Source organism: Danio aesculapii, chromosome 18 (genome assembly GCF_903798145.1).
Source record: "Danio aesculapii chromosome 18, fDanAes4.1, whole genome shotgun sequence".
In the NCBI taxonomy this organism is placed as follows: Eukaryota; Metazoa; Chordata; class Actinopteri; order Cypriniformes; family Danionidae; genus Danio; species Danio aesculapii.
This window is the reverse complement of record NC_079452.1, coordinates 45,487,832-45,509,162: the sequence shown is the minus strand read 5'-3', so window position 1 is coordinate 45,509,162 and position 21,331 is coordinate 45,487,832. Positions and strand designations below refer to the sequence as shown.

Here is a 21,331-nt window from a genome sequence, read left to right as displayed (position 1 = left end):
CAATATGCCTATGTAAACGCAAGCATAATGACAACACAAAAAAAGTGCAACAGTCTAACAATCATATAATTTTTATAGTCATTTATTATATTATTTAATTTAACATTAACCTCACCTAAAGAAACTGGTGGGCACACAACGTTTTCGGCACAAGTTTATTCTAAGTTTAATTTTGAAGACCGCCACTCAGAGATCCTTCTTAGTGTTCAGTTGTGGCCTGTATGTATTTAATTGCCATAAAGGTGTCAGAAGGTTTAACCTGGTGCTATAAAATCAATCTGCTGCAGCTGACACTATTGCTGTTTGTAATCTAACATAAACAAAATATCCTATGGAAAAAATGAATTGAAAGGCTGATACCTTTTCATTTGCATGTTGTTGTTTTTTTTTGTAACTAAGTATTTTTTTATTTTCTCTGGGTTATGGATAAATACAGTATCTTAATTCTAATAGTTTAATAAAATTTATTAGATTTTTTGAAATCACTAAGCGACCCCGACTTGGGAACCACTGCCTTATGACAGTATCGTTCCATGTTAATTCAGGTTAGCTCTAAATGGAATGTATTAAACTATATTATAATTAATACAATTTTTAATTTAGTAATGAGTTAACACATTTACAATCTAAGTTTATTAAATTAAGCGTTTTATGTAAAATTAGCTAAGCTTTTAAAACATTTTTTAGATTAAAGTTTACAGATAGAACCTTATTTGTAAAGGTTGCCATTTTGATGATGGTGATTTTTATATGTACACATAATGTTTAATTAGCAGATGCTTTTATTCAAACTTGTATAGAAATTTGAAGTAGCACAAGTACATCAATAAATCTTGCATTTGATGATTATCTAGATGTGTTTTTACTTTAATTGCAGTTCACACAATTTGATGAAATAAATTGAAATTTAATGTCTTGTGATGGTTTGAAGTATTTTGATTTCTAGTAAAAAACATTTTCAGAATTTTATTTCATATAATTAGTATATAATATTATTATTGTGGGTCCTGTGAATCATACACAGTACAAATAAAAATCCTATCTTAATTTTTTTTATAAGCCCTGTTATTGATTGTGAATGTAGTAGCATTTCAGTCCTAACAAATTCATGCTGTCATTGTGCAAATGTTGAAGCATTTTGGTTCATAGTTTCATAGAGGATTCTGTTTCTGGCATGCATGGCATGAATGCTTCTGAGATGTCATTTTGAAAAAGATGTCTTTATGTTTTGGATGAGTTGTTATGGGAGTGGTGCTGTAATTACTTCAGGGATGTCTTGTCTATTGTTTGCTGTTTGCTGGCTCCACCTGCTGAGGAGCTTCTTTTATTATTAAAGCATTTCTCAGTTTTACACAAAGAGTTTCAAGCTGTTCAAAAGATATATTGTGTGCGTTGATGTGGCATTTTAATACTTGTGTTTCATATTTATTTCTGTTTATTATTCATATTTATATGACTTCAGTTCAGGGCTGCACAATATATCATTTCAGCATCCATATCGCAATGCGTGAATCTGCATTATTCGCATTGCAAGATATGCAATGTCAAATTGGGATTAATATAACCAGTAGAGCTGGGCGATTTGGCCTAAAATCTAAATCTTGATTAATTGAACATTTTAACTCAATTACGATTAATAAATGCTTATTTTATTTATTTGTTCATTTATTTTGCCCTCAAGTTTTGTTTAGAACAAGTTTTGTGCAGTAAATATGTTCACATTATAAGTGAGAGATTTTTAAATGAAGGGTGCATTACTTGATTTTAAATTTGAAAGGATCACACATTTTTGAAAGGATCACACACTATCTACTATCTATGATTATTTGTTGAACATCAACATTGAACAACTGAAATTAAAACTCACATTGCCTAAAAAGAACAGTCAAGAAAGAACTAGTAAAAGTAATTGAAAAAAATTGACCTGGAAAAATTAGATCGATTATAGGTTCTGAATGTTGATTTCGATTACAGCCCTATTAACCAGCTACCACAGTTCAGAATATGTCATTTGTTGAGGCTGCGCAAAGTTTAACCCTAATATAGTGAAAGGTTTTCATTTGGATGTGTTTCTAAAGACCTGTGACCTGTGCTTAAACAAAGATTAATTGTTTTTATTTATACAATGAAGACTGTACCGTGTTTTTTTTTTTTTTTTTATTTTATTGTGACTTAATATGACTGAATTTCTGGGCCTCACTACTGTTACAGAAACCATGAAAGACAATTTATTTCATTTGCATCTTTATTGTAATGTGCTTTGTTGTAATATGCTTTCAATTGATTACATTTTATGTAGATGCTGCCCTACTAAATAATCTTAATCAATTTAAACTTACAATTTTCAAAAAGTGATCATCCTTTGAAATTATATTTAAATCGCAGACAAAAAGAAAACAAAAAGACAAAGTCAGTTTTTTCCAGTATCATGTAGCCCTACTTCAGTCCCTTTTCTTCCACATAATGTAAGCAGTGGCATAATTTCCCTGCACGTTTTCCTAGACAGATCAAATATAATCTGTTTGATGAACTTGAAACGTACCTTTTCACTAACCGTATTAATCTCAGGCATGTGCTGGTATAGATGCAGTGTTCGTGATTCGTGAGGTGTGCCTGATAATTCTTCAGGCCGCAGGTGGCCTTAACAGATTTATAATTGTTGGCGGTTAACAGCACCACAAAGCAGCTGCATGTTTACCCCACCCGCTGTTTTTATGGAACCGGTTTCTGACTCGACGTGTTTGTGTTTATCACTAGTCCCCTGTGAAAAACGCAACAAGCATGGACTCTTCACTGACTGCTGCACAGATCCGTGAGAAGTTCATAGACTTCTTCCGCCGCCATGAGCACCAGTATGTCCACTCGTCAGCCACCATTCCACTGGACGACCCCACGCTGCTCTTCGCCAATGCCGGGATGAACCAAGTAAGGAGATGTTAACAAAGTTAGAAAACATGTGAATGTATGTGCCTAATTGGTTGAAGAATATTGAATGTAAATTCAATCATTATTTTGATAGTTCCTTTAAACAAAACACAAAATAAGATATTTTGAAGAATGTTAGAAACTGGTAGCTTATTGACTTGTTTTGAACATTCTTCAAAATATTTGCTTTTGTGTTCAACATCATAAAGAAATTCATAAAGGGTTTAAAACAAGTTAAAGGTGACCTAATTAATAATATTTTTGTGAACTACCCCTTTGCTTTTTTGGATATTACCATTAGTTTTTGAATGTGAAAGGAAGGCAGAGTTTCACAGTTAATTACAATATCAAAGTGCGTGATAAATGTTATTGTTTTGCAGAAGAAGAAATGATCACATTTTTATATTTTCATCTGTCTTTTCTATAGTTCAAGCCCATTTTCCTGAACACCATTGACCCGTCCCACCCGATGGCCAGACTCCGTCGTGCTGCAAACACACAGAAGTGCATTCGTGCCGGCGGCAAACACAATGACCTCGATGATGTGGGCAAAGACGTGTACCATCACACCTTCTTTGAGATGTTGGGCTCTTGGTCCTTTGGAGATTACTTCAAGGTAAAAGGTGTTACATAATGTAAAATCATATCTTGTTTTTTGGAGAATTATCATACTGAGGCCCTGTTTTTAAATTATGGGATTAAGACAATTGTATTGTATGTAAGCATTTTCTTTTTGTAGCTGTTTATTTTTGGATTTCTCTCGCTCTGCCTCTAGCACCTGGCCTGCAAGATGGCACTGGAGCTGCTGACGCAGGAGTTTGGCATACCTATCGAACGACTCTATGTGACTTACTTTGGTGGTCATGCTGATGCAGGCCTGGAGCCTGACCTGGAGTGTAAGCAGATCTGGCTAGACCTGGGGTGAGAACAAAATCTATAGCGATGCACAATATATCAGTATTGGCTGATAATAATAATTATGTGGAAATGTGCAATGTGGAAATGTTTCATTGTGGGGGTAAAAATTGGGACTTCTTAATTGCGAGTAAGGTAAATTTTTTTCTGCAGGTAAAGTTCTAAATAATACAAAAATCCATCCAAAGATTGAAAAATCTTTGTATTTTCTTGTTTAGTTATTTTTGCCATAACATATTAAGAATTGTGTAATGTAGTGTGTAATGTGTATAAAGGTTGTCGAGATACCATTAATTAATCTTACGATACTATACTGGCTGAAGCATCATGCTACCAAGTAGTATTGGGATTACTGTAATTTATAATTCAAATTATAAAATAAGTTGTCAGAAATACTATATTTTAGGTTATAATTGGCCTACTTGAATATAATTCATAATTCCCTTAAGGCCAAAAAAGTATTATTTGCACCCCACTTCACCTAAAATTTATTCATTCTTTTTGTGAATTTTACAGATTATTGACCAACAAAAATACATTAAATAAAGATGCAAATTATACTGAATCAAATTTGTTACAAAAAAAATGTGGCTAAATGAAGTGATCAAAAATAGTTTCAATGTTTCCTGTTGCTATTTTGGGTTCTTCATATATATATATATATATATATTTTTCAGTCTTATCAGGTAAAAATCCAAAGTAATTCAAAATTTCACTTTGTGAGTCGTTCTTTTAAAGAGATTATCATGGTTGTTATAGCTACTAAATCATATAAACAGGAACAGAATTTAACCAATTCAGATGTGTGTTCGAACCGAAACGTGCAATAGGCTACCATAAAAGACGCAAATTCTACACAGTTTTGCAACCTTAAAGGGCTCCACAGACTATTAAAATAAAATAATCTATTGTTGCACAAAGGTGTGAGCATTTTAGTGACTTTACCACATGCAACATTATCTATTGTAGATAAACCATTAATGACGATACTGCCGTTTACAAACTAAAGTGGCACCGCCAGTATTTTAAAGCCATAGTATCGTGATACTACCATAGTATCGGTAAACCGTGCTACCCTAATGTGTATTTATATAGCGCTTTTATTGTGTATGGCCATACACACAAAGTGCTTCACAATCTTGAGGAGGAGAGTCTCTCCACACCACTATCAGTGTGCAGCATCCAATTGGGTGATGCGACGGCAGCCACAGGACAACGGCGCCAGTGCGATCACCACACACCAGCTAAAGGTGTAGTGGAGAGACAGTGACTAAGTTTACATGGACACCAATAATTCGATTTTAATGCGATTAAGACAATACTCTGATTAAGACTTAACAATGTAAACAGCAATTTTTGATTAATTTAATCAGATTAAGGTCATAAACTAAAGAAAAATCGAATTAAGACATGTGGAGTATGCCGATTTTAGTCGCATTATTGAAGTGTAGTACAGCCATGTTAACACCTTAATCGAACTATTACCGTCATGTAGGGCTTTTCGCTGCGTTTTGCGACAGGATAGTCCACACACACTACACTCTTTGCACCTACCGAGTCAGTGCAGACCACAGACACCTGCATCGTGAAATGCGGAGGTTTTTTTTTCTTCCATTCAGCATGCGGTATGAACTTTCATTTAAACGTAACTCTTCCAGCAGTTCATAGTTGCATCCAATATCTCGTTTGTTATGGGGGGCATGCCCAAATGAAAATGAAAGTGCCAAACCGCAGTTAAAGTCGACAAATTAATAATGAATCACCCGAAATTACATGAAACTCCAGAGAAAATGCGAATAGCGTGGTGACGCAATGACGTTAATCTAAGTATGTGCTATAACATGTAAAACGGGATCATTTAAAGAAACATTCAAAAAGCAACTCATGTAAATGCCTTAATCTTATTTTTGTCTTAATTAGATTAAGACAAATAATTCGATTACTGATGTCCATGTGAACATAGTCACTGATAGAGCCAATTCAGTGGATGGGATGATTGAGAGGCCATAATGGATAAGGGCCGATGGTGGGAATTTGGCCAAGGCACCGGGGCTACACCCCTACTCTTTACGAGAAGTGCAATGGGATTTTTAATTACCACAGAGAGTCAGAACCTCAGTTTAACATCTCATCCAAAAGATGGCACTCACTGACAGTATGATTAGGCCTGTCGCAATAATCAATATATCGACTTATTGCACAGCAGATGGACGTGACTTCAATCCTTTTTGGTGATGCAATATATATCGCCCATACATATAAAACTAATTGTAGCAACGTTTTAGCTGTAACATTTCTATCTCTATTGGAGGTGTCAGTGTCAGTATAGTTAAAAACACTATAGTGTTTGCTATAAATTACTTTAGTATATTTTCATGTGGGTGTCTGACAACTGAAAATAGATCTGGTAGCAGATATCAAAGCCTCTGTTACTTTTTACCTTGCGCTTTTTGTTAACATTTATTATTATTTATTTATTTAGGATATGCATTTTCACATTCTGATTCCAATGAATCATTATTAAACTGTTAAAATGACTATAATTAAATGAAATATTCTTAAGAATAAAATATTATGTGCTCTTTGAATGAGTGTACTTGCATTGTGATTCTATTATATTGTCATTTAGGCATTATATAATGAGTGACATTAAAATCTGATCTTAAAAGGACAATAATATCATTTACCGCAATATATTTTCGTGCAATATATCATACAACAAAAAATAGATGACATGCCCAAGTATGGTGTCCCCCTCACTTTACTGAGGCATTAGGACTCACACAGACTGCAGGTTGAGGGCCCCCTACTATCCTCACCAACACCACTTTCAGTAACCGGTCTTGGGCTGCAGGGTGATATGGCTGTGATCGATTATCTATATGGATTAAAATGACCAAATTGGTACATCCATTGGTACAAGATATTATATTGATGTGAAATTGTGTTTTTGTTTATGTCCGCTCCGTATCAGAATGGAGGAGAGCCGTATTCTGCCTGGCAGCATGAAGGATAATTTCTGGGAGATGGGGGACACTGGTCCATGTGGGCCGTGCAGTGAGATCCACTATGATCGCATTGGAGGCAGAGATGCTGCACACCTGGTCAACATGGATGACCCGAATGTGCTTGAAATCTGGAATCTGGTGTTCATCCAATTCAACAGGTAAAGCAGAGCTCATTGCTACAGCTAGCAAAGGTAAAAATAAACCGCATGCAAATAAATAATAGTTTTACAACCACTTATATGATGTATTGTTTATAGGGATGCATATAAAATAGCTATTATGCAACTCATTGGCTTATGAAAGAGATATTTTTATTTGTCCATAGAAATGCACAGAATATCCCTGCCATGTGGATTATTGGCATAGGCTTTTTAATGCATAGGTAACAGCCTTATTATTTGCATTTTAGATTCAAGAAATTAATTAATCTAAAGAATGACCATTGGCATTAGCCAGGAATGAATGCATTTGGTTTTAGTATAAATAAAATCATATGAAAGAAATAATGCTCTGTTAAACCTTCTCTTCATCAAATATATATTTTTTAAATATTAAGTTTACAATTATATTTGCCAGCAACTTGCTGTTTTATTAATAATCATTTTAATAAATGTAGTAGGTTAAGGACCAGATCAGCATATTACAGTGATTCCTGAGAAATCACACTAGAATCTTGACTGCTAGGTGTTTAAAATTATGAATAAGTATCATTTTAAAATGTTTTTATTAATTTGTATTTTAAATATTAAACATTCATTTTTGAATGGTACATTAGGCAGAATAATATTAGTGCATAGTCACTTTTTTGCTCAAAGTTACTTCAAGTATTCACACACTTGTTATTAACAGATGGCTTTGCTTCTGCACAGAGAATCAGAGACCGTGCTAAAGCCTCTGCCCAAGAAGAGCATCGACACAGGGATGGGACTTGAGCGCTTGGTCTCTGTTTTACAAAACAAGATGTCCAACTACGACACTGACCTCTTCGTTCCTTATTTTGAAGCCATTCAGAAGGTAAACTCACAGAATAGCAAAAACATGGATTAACATTTCTTTTTGCATGCATTTGAACAAATTTTCTTGTTTTTCAGGGCACAGGTGCCAGGGTATACACAGGAAAGGTTGGCGCAGAAGACACAGATGGCATCGATATGGCTTACCGTGTCCTGGCTGATCATGCCCGCACCATTACAATCGCCTTGTCTGATGGTGGCAGACCTGACAACACTGGCAGAGGGTGAGATGATGGAGTTATTGATTGCTTTGCTTTGTGGGATGGGAGTGGCCAAAAATTCCCATGATTAATTGTTTTTTTTTTAATTAACAATCAACTGACTATTCATCTTGTATCTACTTCAGTGGTACATTGTCACCGACATGACAGGATGTGCAAATGAATCCTCAACCAAAGTAGTATGTTTTTACTGTATTTAAAAGGCTAGTGGCATTGTAAAAAGAATTAATGATTGGTATTTTAACATTTGAATGATTAAATATAAAGACTAATGTACAGATTGTACTTGGATGTACACACTGGCAACTGGTGCACCTGTGTGTCTGTGTGAGCAAGTGTTTTTTCCCCCAAATGTGCATAGAATATTGTGCATATTAAGGAAAATCTGGAGATTATTAAAAAGCCAATGTTATTTATGAATGTACTTGAAGTGTTTACTTGTGCCATTTAGTTATTAGTGTACTTCATCAGTCTTCACATTCCTCAAATGGATACAAATTCAACATTTCTCTATATTTTTGTTTATTTTATTTGACAAGTGATAACAATAATTAGGGCTGGGCGATTAATTCAATATCGATAATTATCACAATAAATTTTTTTATGATAAAACGAAAATGACAGTTCGCTAAGTGTTCGATTATATTTACGCACTATGCGTAACCCTGCGCAAGCATTTTGCAGCCTGCCCTTCCGGATGCTGCAAACAGTTCACGTTTACAGCCATACAGTGTTAGTTGCACTTGGAGGAGTATGAAAAAAAAGGTACAAAATGTCACAGACATTGTTGACAAGAAACATCACTAAACTTCAGTAGTCTGGAGCTACTTAGTTTTTTGCAATCTGATACAAAACAGCAACGCGCAATGCAAACTGCGCGAACGACTTGTGCCATCAAAAGCAGGCAACACCAAAAACCCGTTTCATCGTTTAAAACAATACCACCCTTATGAAGATACTAATAAAATTACAGTCCCAAACAATTGTTGGTAAGCCAGCGCAACTACCCAGCAGAGGCTCATGTCATCATTTTCAAAAGCCGTGCCTTACGAGAAAACCCCCCCGAAAAGACAAACGAAAGACATTATAGACAACACAATCTCAAACACTTGTAAATAAACACTCGATGCTTACTGTAAACTACAAGCTGCATTATTTAAGGGCATTTGTTACAACATTGATAGGAACTTTTGTTGTTAAGCTTATGTTTGCTTTTTAATATTAAGATTTTCTTTAAAATCTGCAATACCTTTATTGTCCCTCATCGACTGTAAAATACCCAGCCTTTTTTTAAAGGACATAATCAGGAGAAATCAGATGCTCAAGACATAATCTTTAAAATGACATTAATGCAGCAAATATTTGACAGACGTTTACAACAACAGTGGATCATCAATTAAATTCTGATGTATATTTTGATGTATATTTTGTTGGTCAGTTATCTACAACATAAACAAGAAGAATGAATAACATCTGAGGTGAAGCGCTTTAAAACAAGTCCACTATATACTATAGCAGACTTGTTTTAAAGCGTTTCACCTCAGATTCACCTCAGATGCTTTAGAGCCAAAACAATCCATTAAACTGTTTTCACGGTTTCAGTTTAATTCATTAACGAAGCACAGTTTGAGCAATATGAGCTGGACAGTCTTTACAAACTATTCGCAGCACTGATATTTTATTTGGATTACCTGTGAAAAATAAACTCGATCTGAAGGATGAGAGAGCTCAGAAACTCATTGAGTGGAGAAGCTCCGCATGTCTCGTCGTGATGCGCGATTAATAAAATGAGAGTCTGCATAGGCCTATTTGCGAGTCTGTGAGATAAAATTGGTTAAAACACCCGCAGATATAACAGAGATCTGCGCATGACAGGGTTTTTTTATGCATCCCGCAATATGCGATGTCAAGAGGGTGACACCATAAGTAAGATAAACTATACACGCTCGATTATGTAATCCGTGGACTCATCTCATAGCGTAAAGCATAACTAAACCTTAAAATGTCCAAGCTTAATCAGTCATCAATAAGGTCTATCGATTAAAGGGTTATTGACAATCAATAGATCAAGTAATCGTTAGCATCCCTAAATAAAATATATTAAAGGACATTTCACCCTAAATTCACCATACTCACCATTAAAAGGACAGTTCATCCAAAACTGAAAATTCTGTCACCATTAACTCACCTGTTACTTGTCCCAAACTAGTTTTTTTTATTATTATTTCTTTTTTGATGTTTGACCATAATATCCAATAGGTTGTAGGTAATCTCACAGTAAATGCTGAATTAAGATTGTTCTTTTGTTTATTATTTATATTGTCAGACAGCTAAAACATTTCACAAAATGTGTTAATTCAGCTGCACGAAGCGATTGGCATTCTGAAAATCCTATAAAATTGATAGATGTAAAGATTTGACTTTTATCATGATAATTATCGATATCGACTGATATGAAAAAAATTATTGTGATCATTTTTTTGCCATATCACCCAGCCCCACATTATTATATAAACAAGTCCAATAAACCTGAATCATACACATTTCATAAATGTCAAGGATAAAATCAACAAAAACTTTTTTATTTTTAAACAAAAAAATGTAAAAAAATTATTTTTAAATGTACAAACATATCATAAAGAGAGTGAAATGAATCAACAGGTGTAGCAGTTTCTTCAAACATTGTACAAAGGAGTTTTTATAAAAAAAACAAGTGTGCCCACTTAATTTTTCTCTTGCATCTGCAGTACATTTTGCATGCAAGCAGCATGCACCTCAAAACTATGCACCAAAATTATACCCATTCTTAATTCTTTTAATATATTCAATTTAGCAATTGTTGATTATCAACAATTATTCTACATCAATTAATTGTTAGCATCAATACTGTACATGTACATGCCTATTTTATATTGTGTATTGATGTGTGTGTGTAACCACATTTTTGTGTTGACAGGTATGTGCTAAGGAGGATTCTGCGTCGTGCTGTACGATACTCTCATGAAAAGCTGGGTGCACAGAGGGGCTTCTTTGCCTCATTAGTTGATGTGGTGGTTAAGTCCCTGGTAAGGTTTTTACCTTTCAGACTTTAAAAAACATATATGCTTTTAACTGTACATAAGGAGCTGCAGTTTGTGTTTTTGACAGTGATTCAAAGTGGCAGCTGCTGTACCGTTAAAATGCACTTTCATTTAATATAGTTTTCTAATACTTACTCTCTGATGGCTATTTAATGGTTCATTGCTCTTTTCAGGGTGATGCTTTTCCAGAGCTGCGGAAAGATCCTGATATGGTGAAGGATATAATCAATGAGGAAGAGGCACAGTTCCTTAAAACCCTCAGCAGGGGACGTCGCATCCTAGACCGCAAGATCCAGAGTCTCGGAGACAGCACGACTATACCAGGTAAAGCATATGATACCACAAGCAATGATAACCAGATCATAATTGTTTTGAAATCAAAAGAAGTCCTTGGTATAGTTGGTATAGATATGTTCACTTTATGCATTCAAAAAACACCATCTTTTCAAACTTGTAATGAGATCTGTTCAGAAATCTGTTGTCACCAGAAATATTCTGCTATATTAAAGCAATAAAATCGCTTTTAAATGTGTTTAAATTTAGTCCTTAGCAGTGCATATTAGTATTAAAGGAAATGAATGGAATTGACACTATTGGTTTGGCACAACTAAGCCTTATACACACAATTTCACACAAATATTTCAACAGGAACAAATGACGCTTTATACTTGCTGCGAAATCCTAAGCTTTACATAGACACCAAACTTGCTTCAGGTCTTTTAATTATTATATATATAATTATATATATGTATATATATATATATATATATATATATATATATATATATATATATATATATATATATATATATATATATATATATATATATATATATATATATATATATATATATATATATATATATATATATATATATATATATATATATATATTTATTATTATTATTATTATTATTTTTTTTTTGCTACATCCATATATAAAATTAACGTTGAAATGTCTACAGTAGGAAAATAACAAACTCTCTTTATGCAATATGATCTTTACTTAATATACTAATGATTTTTGGCATAAAAGTACATATTACAACATTGCTCCATGTTTTCATTTGGGGCTCTAACGTGAGTATATTACTCCTTTATTATGTCATCAAATGGTTGTTGTAAATATGCCGAGGTTTTTCTGCAATACAAACTATTGTTACACTTGATGACATTGTTTTTGTGTCTTTGGTAAACCATTTTAAAAATGAACATAATTTTTACTTCAGAAAACAAAAAATAAATTACACAGAACAAATTCTAATATATAAAACATAATGTATAAAACAAACAAAACAATATTGTGACTGTACTTAATTGTTGTATACTAGCCATAGTTTAAATTTAACCAAGATATTAACCCTTAATCAGTCCTCTCATATTCTAAGCAACAATAAATTTTTATTTGAATGTTAATGAAAGTATAACTATTATTAATATAAATTACTTTATTTTTCTGTCAAAGGTAGAGTGCTAAGTAAAAACTGAGAATTTAATGACATTTTTAAACGTGGTGAAATTGGCCAATGGGACACATTGGAATTGGTTCCCATAGAAACCGGAAGCCACAGAATGCTGGCTTCTATATGCTAGTTCTATATGTGACATCATACTGTATGTTACTGCAACTCTTGTTGGTTTGTTAATTCTGTAGCTCTGACAATTCAAAAATGGGTCAGCTCAGTTCATGTTGTAAACCATCAAGAAATGATTGTGGCAGTGTGGACTATTACCATTGTACACCACCACAATCTTCCACAAATAAAGTGGAAAACCATTTACATCTAGAGAGAGATGTGGATGGTCAAAAAGAAAGAGGAAAGAAGGATTCATCTAAGAAAAAGAGAAAGTTTTGGAGGTGGATCTTAACCCATCAAAGAGGTGGCAAAAAATACATCAAGGCCTCATCTGACCACAGTGCTGAGGTCTCTTCTGCTGCCTGTTTGGCTCCTGACGGCAGTGCTGCAGTGTCTCCTTCAGCTGCCTGTTTGAGTCCTGACAGCAGTACTGAGGTCTCTCCTGCTGCCTGTTTGAGTCCTGAAAGCTGTACTGAGGTCTCTCTGGCTGACCATTTGAGTCCCAACTGCTCTACAGAGGTCTCTTCTGGTTTTGCCTGTTCGGCTCCTGACTGGAGTACTGAGGTCTTTATGGCTGCTACCTGTTTGGCTTGTGACTGGAGTACAGAGGTCTCTCCCGTTGCTGCCTGTTTGAGTCCCGACTGCTATACTGAGGACTCTACTGCTGCTGCCTGTTTGAGTCACGATGGCTGGACTGAGGACTCTTCTGATTTTGCCTGGTTGAGTCCCGACTGCTGTACTGAGGACTCTTCTGATTCCACCTGTTTGGCTCCTGATTGGAGTACTGAGGAATCTCCTGCGGCTGCCAGTTTGAGTCCCGACTGCTGTACTGAGGTCTCTCCTGCTGCTGCCAGTTTGAGTCCCGACTGCTGTAATGAGGAATCTCCTGCGGCTGCCAGTTTGAGTCCCGACTGCTTTACTGAGGACTCTCTTGCTGCTGCCAGTTTGAGTCCCGACTGCTGTAATGAGGAATCTCCTGCTGCTGCCAGTTTGAGTCCCGACTGCTGTACTGAGGACTCTCCTGCTGCTGCCAGTTTCTGCTGCTGCCAGTTTGAGTCCCGACTGCTGTACTGAGGACTCTCCTGCTGCTGCCAGTTTGAGTCCCGACTGCTGTACTGAGGATTCTCCTGCTGTGGCCTGTTTGAGTCCCGACTACTGTACTGAGGACTCTCCTGCTGCTGCCTGTTTGAGTCCCGACTGCTGTACTGAGGACTCTCCTGATTCTGCCTGTTTGTCGACTGACTGGAGTACGGAGATGTCTTTTGCTGCTGCCTGTTTAAGTACCGACAGCAGTACTGAGGTCTCTACTGCTCCGGTCCCTTTGGCTTCTTCCTGCAGCGTCTATGTGTCTCCTGAACCTGTCCGCTTGGCGACCAATTGGAGTCCAGATGTCTGTCTTTATTCCTCATTTTGTGTTTTGATGTCATTTGCATCATATTTGTGATATGCTCTAAATAAAGCATTTAAAAAAAAAGTTGATGTTTTTTATTTTACATAAGTTATTAAAAAAAATGATAGCCACATTGATTACTCAAATGGTGTAATTTTTCAAATAACATGTGGTTCAATTTTAATTTGCCACATTGCAGTTGAGTATTGCGATATTTCTTGCTATATTTCATTTCCCTGTTCCTGGAGCTTAATGGTAGTTTTTGAGTTCAATTTAATAGTCTTAACTGTTGTTATTATTATTATTATTATTATTATTTTAAATAAAATAAAAAGAATATTATTTTTCGTCGGCTAAGTGTATCCAGAATTTTTGGTTTCGACCCAACCATTTAATATCGATGCATGTAATATTGCATTAATATATTTCTCAGCCCTAGTTTGAGTCTTTTGTCCACTTTGGTACATGGTGTACTGTACAGGCCATCTCTTTAGATCTTTCAATAAATTTATTAGATTTTTTTTTAAATCTAGTAAAAAACGTACAATTTACGATCAAATTAACAATCATCTACTTTTTGTCAACATTTGTACAGTTAGTACTAAAGCAAATAAATATGTTATGCCTTAAGATATCCTTTTTTTGTTTCCTATTTCTTAATACAGACTTTATACTGTTTTACAGTTTTAACATGCATATACACTGTTGATTTAAATTAGTTTAACAAATACTTTAGAACATTGAAAGTAATTTTACTTATATTTATCAATAAATGTATAATGCAAAGGATCAGTTTTTAATCACGTGACAAAAAGACCATGTAAAGTTTTGGAGGTTATAATTGCACCCATGTTGCTTTTTGCATAAAACTAGTAACACCATTAATGACTTTATTGGTGGAATAAAATATCCACAATACTCTGAACAAACAAACAAACCCTGAAATCATGGGATGTGTATGAGAGCTTCTATTTCGAAGAGGTTGAAACGGCTATAGCCTAATGCAAAAAAATAGTTTTGTTACCAGCACAAAACTAAATCAGGTAGTAGAAATGGATACATTTTACCCAAGTACATTTTTGAGTCCATACTACACTTTTACTTGAGAACTTTTACCAGTGTCATTTAACACATGAGTATCTGTACTTTTACAGTACTTAAGTAAAAGATGTGTACTTTTGCCATCTGTGCTGTTTACACAAAGGGATATTAGCATATTTTCTAAACAATAAATGTTTTTTTTAACAGCAAGAGAGGTATCTTTATTAAGGAATGTGCCCTGTTCTTTAAATGGAGACTTGGGGAAAAAACAGGGTAAAGAAGTTGTGGAAGATAACGATGAGCACACCAACCAGGAATTGGAGGAGGCTAAGAATTAAAATGCAAATGGATTGTGTTTAGATTTTTATTATCAAGATGCTGTTAAAGCCAATTGGCAGATAACAATAGGTGTTTTTACACCATCTACAAATTACTATTCTTTTTTGCAATACATTTAATAGTAAATGCTGTTTATACACACCCAATATATATTATTTATTAAATACACATGAGTAAGGATGCAACAATTATAGATTTTGTTGGAACAATTATAGTTCACAGTTTTACAATTATAATACGTATTTTAAAGTGATATTCCTGCTCAGTAACCAAGTAATACAGCACAAAATAATAAAACAATTAAAATCAATTTCTCTCTTTGGAATTAAAGAAAAGTGAAAAATAATTATACATTTAATTAATTATAAGCTACATTGCAAACAAATCTAATCAAAGGCTGCTGGAAATCTAACTGGAAGGCACTTTTGATCATCTAAACATTGCAATTTAACTTAATACTTTTAATAACTGTTTATTTTATGCTATAATGGTGTTGTTACTATAACAGTATTGCTAAATTATAATGAATTCAATAAAAATAAAGCAATACATTTATTTTATTATTAATATTTAGCAAAAAAAATTTAACTATGAAAACTAAAATCATGTAGGGTCTATACAGGGCTCAAAGAAGTTTTTATTTATTTATTATAATTATTTTATATAAATATAATATAAAACTATATTATTATCCATAATGTAGTTATTTTACATTTATTTCTTTATTTAAATGTTGTTTTTGTAAAGGTGACACAGCCTGGCTTCTGTACGACACCTATGGCTTTCCTCTGGATCTCACTGCCCTGATTGCTGAGGAAAGAGGAATGGGGGTTGATCTGCTGGCATTTGAGGAAGAGAAGAAAGCTGCTCAGGTTGAAATAGTTCATTCTTTCATACAGTGCATTTTCCATAAATCAACAATATCATGACATGTTTACTCAACTCACCGGATTAGTGTTTAAATTAAGTTTTTCTGTGAAATGTGTCTACGTACACAGAACAAGGCAAGCAACATACACTCAATGGACACTTTATTAGGTACACCTTACTAGTACCGGCTTGGATGTTTTCTCTTTTTCTGACCATTCTCTGTAAACCCTAGAGATGGTTGTTCATGAAAATCCCAGTAGATCAGCAGTTTCTGAAATACTCAGACCAGCCCGTCTGGCATCAACAAACATGCCACGTTCAAAGTCACTTAAATCACCTTTCTTCTCCATTCTGATTCTTGGTTTGAACTGCAGCAGATCATCTCGACCATGCCTACATGCCTAAATGCATTGAGTTGCTGCCATGTGATTGGCTGATTAGAAATTGGAGTTAACAAGCAGTTGGACAGGTGTGCCTAATAAGACTGTTATTTTCTGGGTTTCTTATTTGATTCACATAACCGAATTCTCCTCGTATGATGTGAAGACATGTAATGTCCTTATATGAAATATGAAGTAGGGTTGTCATGATACTGGAATTCGATACCAAAAACGTCAATTTCCTGCTAATATTTGAGTGCTATTGAGCAAATTCTTAAACCGCTGATTAACCATTGTGTTTACGTGCTCAACAGAAATGACTGTGATTGGCCATGAAGGTCATAAGTTCACCTTACTCACCACTCTTTACTGAGTGTAAATCCAGATACAGGGACACTGGGGCATTTCAAAGTAACGTCAATCAATTGGTTTGTCTATAAGCTGACATACAAGCGATCCGTTGATGAATTGCAGCTTTAAAACGTTCCAGTGTCAATGTATCTATTTTTACACTCCGAGTACAAGCGTGTGAGCACAAATAATAATTTGCTGGTTGCAGCTCACTTAATGGCCACCAGTGTTGCTACTAACACAAGTTTCTGAATTCTACATGAAACCAATTCAATTTACAATACAGAATTGGTAAAGGCCAAGTTAATACAAATGTAGACAGGCTGAAATGATCACACACATTCAAAATTCACTTATAACTATGAGCGTACTAATTAATAATGATTGTACATACAGTTGAAGTCTCAAGGCAAAGGCTCTGGAGATGAGGACCACATCATGCTGGACATCTACGCCATTGAAGAGCTCAGAAATAAAGGTGTCGCTGCCACAGATGATGGCCCCAAGTACAAGTACACTTCCGATGATAATGGCAACTATGGTATGAATGTATTCATTTTAAGCTCTATAGTTTTGATTTCACATTAATTCCTATGCTCATGATTCTCTGTGTTCGATTGTCTCAGAGTTTGAACAGGCGGTGGGCACAGTGTTGGCACTCAGGAGAGAGCGTATGTTTGTGGATGAGGTGACCACCGGTCAGGAATGTGGCGTCCTGCTCGATAAGACCTCGTTTTATGCTGAACAGGGTGGCCAGAGTTTTGATGAAGGCTACATGCTTCGAGAAAATGACTCTGCTGAGGATGTAAGAAACAGACAGTGGTCATCTGAAGATGATGAATAGTCCAGTTCTGTTGTGCTTCATGTTTCTGTTATGCTGTATTTTGCTGTTTTAGAGGATGGAGTTCACTGTGAAGAATACACAGGTGCGTGGAGGATACGTGCTACATATTGGTACGGTTTACGGCACACTAAAGGTTGGAGATCGCCTGACTCTACATGTAGATGAGGTGTGTGACAGTTTCTATCAGTGGGGTTTGCGGTTGGTTTACTACACCTTTGTTTTTAAAAGTTTTGAAACTTTTTTTTCTTTTCTTTTTTTCTTTTTTCTTTTTTTATTTTTATTTATTTATTTTTTATTTTTTTGCAGTATCTGATTCAGAGAAAAAAATATAAAAAGTTACACAATCATTAAAAGATTGCAAACTCAATTGGGTATATAAACAGCTAGTGTTATTCTTTTTATAGCATCGATGTTGTAATTTAATTTAAGTATAATCAGTTAGACTTGATTATTCATTTGTTCAATTGTAATTTAATTCAAATATAATCAGTTAGACTTAATCATTCATTTAGTTGTTCAAGCGTAAAACGAGATGAAAGACCCTCGTAAACACTGTCAGGAGCGGCAGGGGAATGCAGAAGTTACATTGAAAATACTGGAAAAAAAATAAATGTCCAGATTTTAAAGACATGGTGTGAAACAATGGAATTTAATGCAGTTCTTCTTATCTGGTCTGAGACCCACTTTATATTATATATTAATCAGGCAGTGAAGATCATTGATTTTAAAGAAATCAGATCTTAAATGTGGCGATTTTTGGAATTAATGTGAAAATTTAAAGTTCTTGTGCAAATATTGCTAAATTACCAAACTATTGAAATGTATGGTCACAACAAACATTCAAATCGGTCGTGATGTGTAGTTATAAAATCGATTCAGACTTTTGAACAGTACCGTATCATCATCTTGATACAAAAAGTCATATTATTATTAAATATACCAGGGATGAAAGTTTAGTGTGGATAAAAACATGATGCAATCAAAATGAAGTGAATCACCATTTAAAAATACCTTGACGCTTCAAATAAAGATTGTATCAATTACAGTCTGACATTTAAGAAGCACTCTGACATTTATAGTTTTCTGTAAGGTACATTCTGATATTAGAAAATACAGGAAGTGTCTTGAATAGCTGTGTTTGGAAAGAATGAATCATTCTTGAAGTGTGGGATGACCTATTGTTGGCCAGTTTGTTTGCATGGAAAATAATAATAATAAAATGACCAAAACGTGAACAAGTCTGTTTTTGACTGATCCAGTTAATTCTTATTAAATCATTGTGAATAACAGGCGTGGTAATAAAGAACAACAAAGTTGTCATTCTTATCAAATATATTAGAATAAAATATATGACACTATTATTAATAATACAATACTTTAAAATAAAATGGAGTAGAAAAATAAAAAAAAATTGTTTTCATTTTCAAAAGGTGCACTATCAAGCCAGCAAAGAAAGAAATGCTAATAAAATATAGAAATGCATAGTTTATATTCAATTTATGACCTTGTCATCAAGCATAACAAGTAATTTTATGTAAGAATTAAAAAGCATACTCATTCTTTTGTTTATTTATTAAATACAGATCACAATAAGTGAGCATACTAAATTGTTTAAAATTTGGAATAATTAAAAACATCTTACTGACAAATGGGTAAAACTGAGTTGTTTGAAGGATGCTGGAAACGTACAAAGATTTAAACATGACATGATGTTGCAAAAACTACACTGATCCCTAAATAAAGTCTTTTAAGACGTCAGCAAACAATTCTAATATTTAAAATGGCTTGCAAGATTTTTTGGGACGATCATAGTAAACCATTTCGCATTGTCAGTTTTAATTCAGTCTATTTTACAGCCCTAATTGAAAGAGCACAGGATGCAACATTATTTCCTTCTCTTTTTCCTATGTCTGTTTCTCAGGCTCGTCGTAGGCCCATTATGAGTAACCACACAGCCACACACATCCTGAACTTCGGCCTGCGTTCAGTGCTTGGAGAAGCGGATCAGCGAGGCTCTTTGGTTGCTCCAGACAGGCTGCGCTTTGACTTCACAGCTAAAGGTGCAATGAGCACAGATGAAGTGCGACGTACAGAAGAGATCGCAGCTGCCATGATTGCAGACGCCAAGGTCAGACCCATTCTTTTCTAAAGCATCCAAGTTGGACCTTTTATATTACTGCTTGAAACTTTCTCCATATTCAATTTATTCAAAGAGTTTGTTTCACAAGTTTCTATTTTTTTTTTATCTAATGGTTTATGTATTTAATTTGTTATATTATATTTACTATTAGCAATAATAAATATTGTTAGGTGTATTAATTTTAACTGGAATTGAATGGAAATCAATTTAATTGAATGTAGTTGACTGCCAAAGTAATTTAAATAAAAAAATAATGGAAATGAGGTTGTGCCATAAATATACTGTGTAATTAATGCTACATTTACTATCATTACATTACGATTTTTATAGATTTTTTTTTTTCTTATAGATTCTGACAGATTTTAAATATTTGAGTGTTAAACGACAGCATAAGTAATGTAACTTTAAAAATATTGGTAATAAGCATGCCTAGAATTAATTACATATTTCAGATATTATTATAGTACTTAAGTATTACTTTTTAAATTATTATTCAATTAATAGATTTAGAGTGTTTGAAATCTGTAGAAAAAAATCCAAGTCTAAAAATACTGGAAATGAGCAGGCAAAGAAAATAAAAAAAGATACCTTTGATATTTTCTTGCTTGTATGAAATAAATTTTACATGTAAAAATAATTAGCTTTAATAAATGACTTTAATAACATTTTGAGAGTTAAATACTGGCAATCTAAATGTAAACAGTGTGAGCAAGCAACGTGTCCATCTATTGATCTGTGCGTGTCTTTTTCTAGGGGGTTTATGCTTTGGATGCTCCTCTTGCTGCAGCTAAAGCCATCCAGGGTCTGCGGGCCGTGTTTGATGAGACGTACCCTGATCCTGTGAGAGTGGTGTCTATTGGTGTCCCAGTGGAGGAACTGCTGGCCGACCCAAGCAGCCCTGCAGGATCACTCACCTCCATCGAGTTCTGCGGTGGAACGTATGAATATTGCAATTTCTGTTTTGTTTATTGTGCGTTAATGTGAGGAAAACTGATCAGCTTAATACTAATGTATTGTTTACATTTATGAATCATTTAAATTCCAATTTTACAATCACAACATTACATTTTAAATTACAAAGTTTTTACTAATGGCATAACATTTTTTGAATGCTTAGTAGAATATTTGTAATCCTGGACCACAAAATCAAATCTTATTTTGCAAAATATCCAAAAGTACATTGTATCGGTCTAAATGATTATTTATAAATTGTTTTCTATTATGCTAAAATCATTAG

General features: G+C 34.3%; 1 protein-coding gene across 1 annotated transcript in view; it reads left to right on the top strand.

The window, feature by feature from the left end:
• The window catches only part of aars1 (alanyl-tRNA synthetase 1), a 30,603-nt gene that overhangs the window by 2,946 nt on the left and 6,326 nt on the right, over nt 1-21,331 (top strand). The window contains exons 3-16 of the mRNA XM_056478096.1: nt 2,758-2,925; nt 3,353-3,541; nt 3,701-3,846; nt 6,815-7,006; nt 7,718-7,862; nt 7,940-8,085; nt 11,039-11,147; nt 11,336-11,486; nt 16,257-16,381; nt 17,507-17,651; nt 17,737-17,915; nt 18,007-18,120; nt 19,876-20,082; nt 20,848-21,032. Coding sequence (XP_056334071.1) covers nt 2,758-2,925; nt 3,353-3,541; nt 3,701-3,846; nt 6,815-7,006; nt 7,718-7,862; nt 7,940-8,085; nt 11,039-11,147; nt 11,336-11,486; nt 16,257-16,381; nt 17,507-17,651; nt 17,737-17,915; nt 18,007-18,120; nt 19,876-20,082; nt 20,848-21,032 — 2,201 coding nt within the window. The remainder of the gene's footprint in view (nt 1-2,757; nt 2,926-3,352; nt 3,542-3,700; nt 3,847-6,814; nt 7,007-7,717; nt 7,863-7,939; nt 8,086-11,038; nt 11,148-11,335; nt 11,487-16,256; nt 16,382-17,506; nt 17,652-17,736; nt 17,916-18,006; nt 18,121-19,875; nt 20,083-20,847; nt 21,033-21,331) is intronic.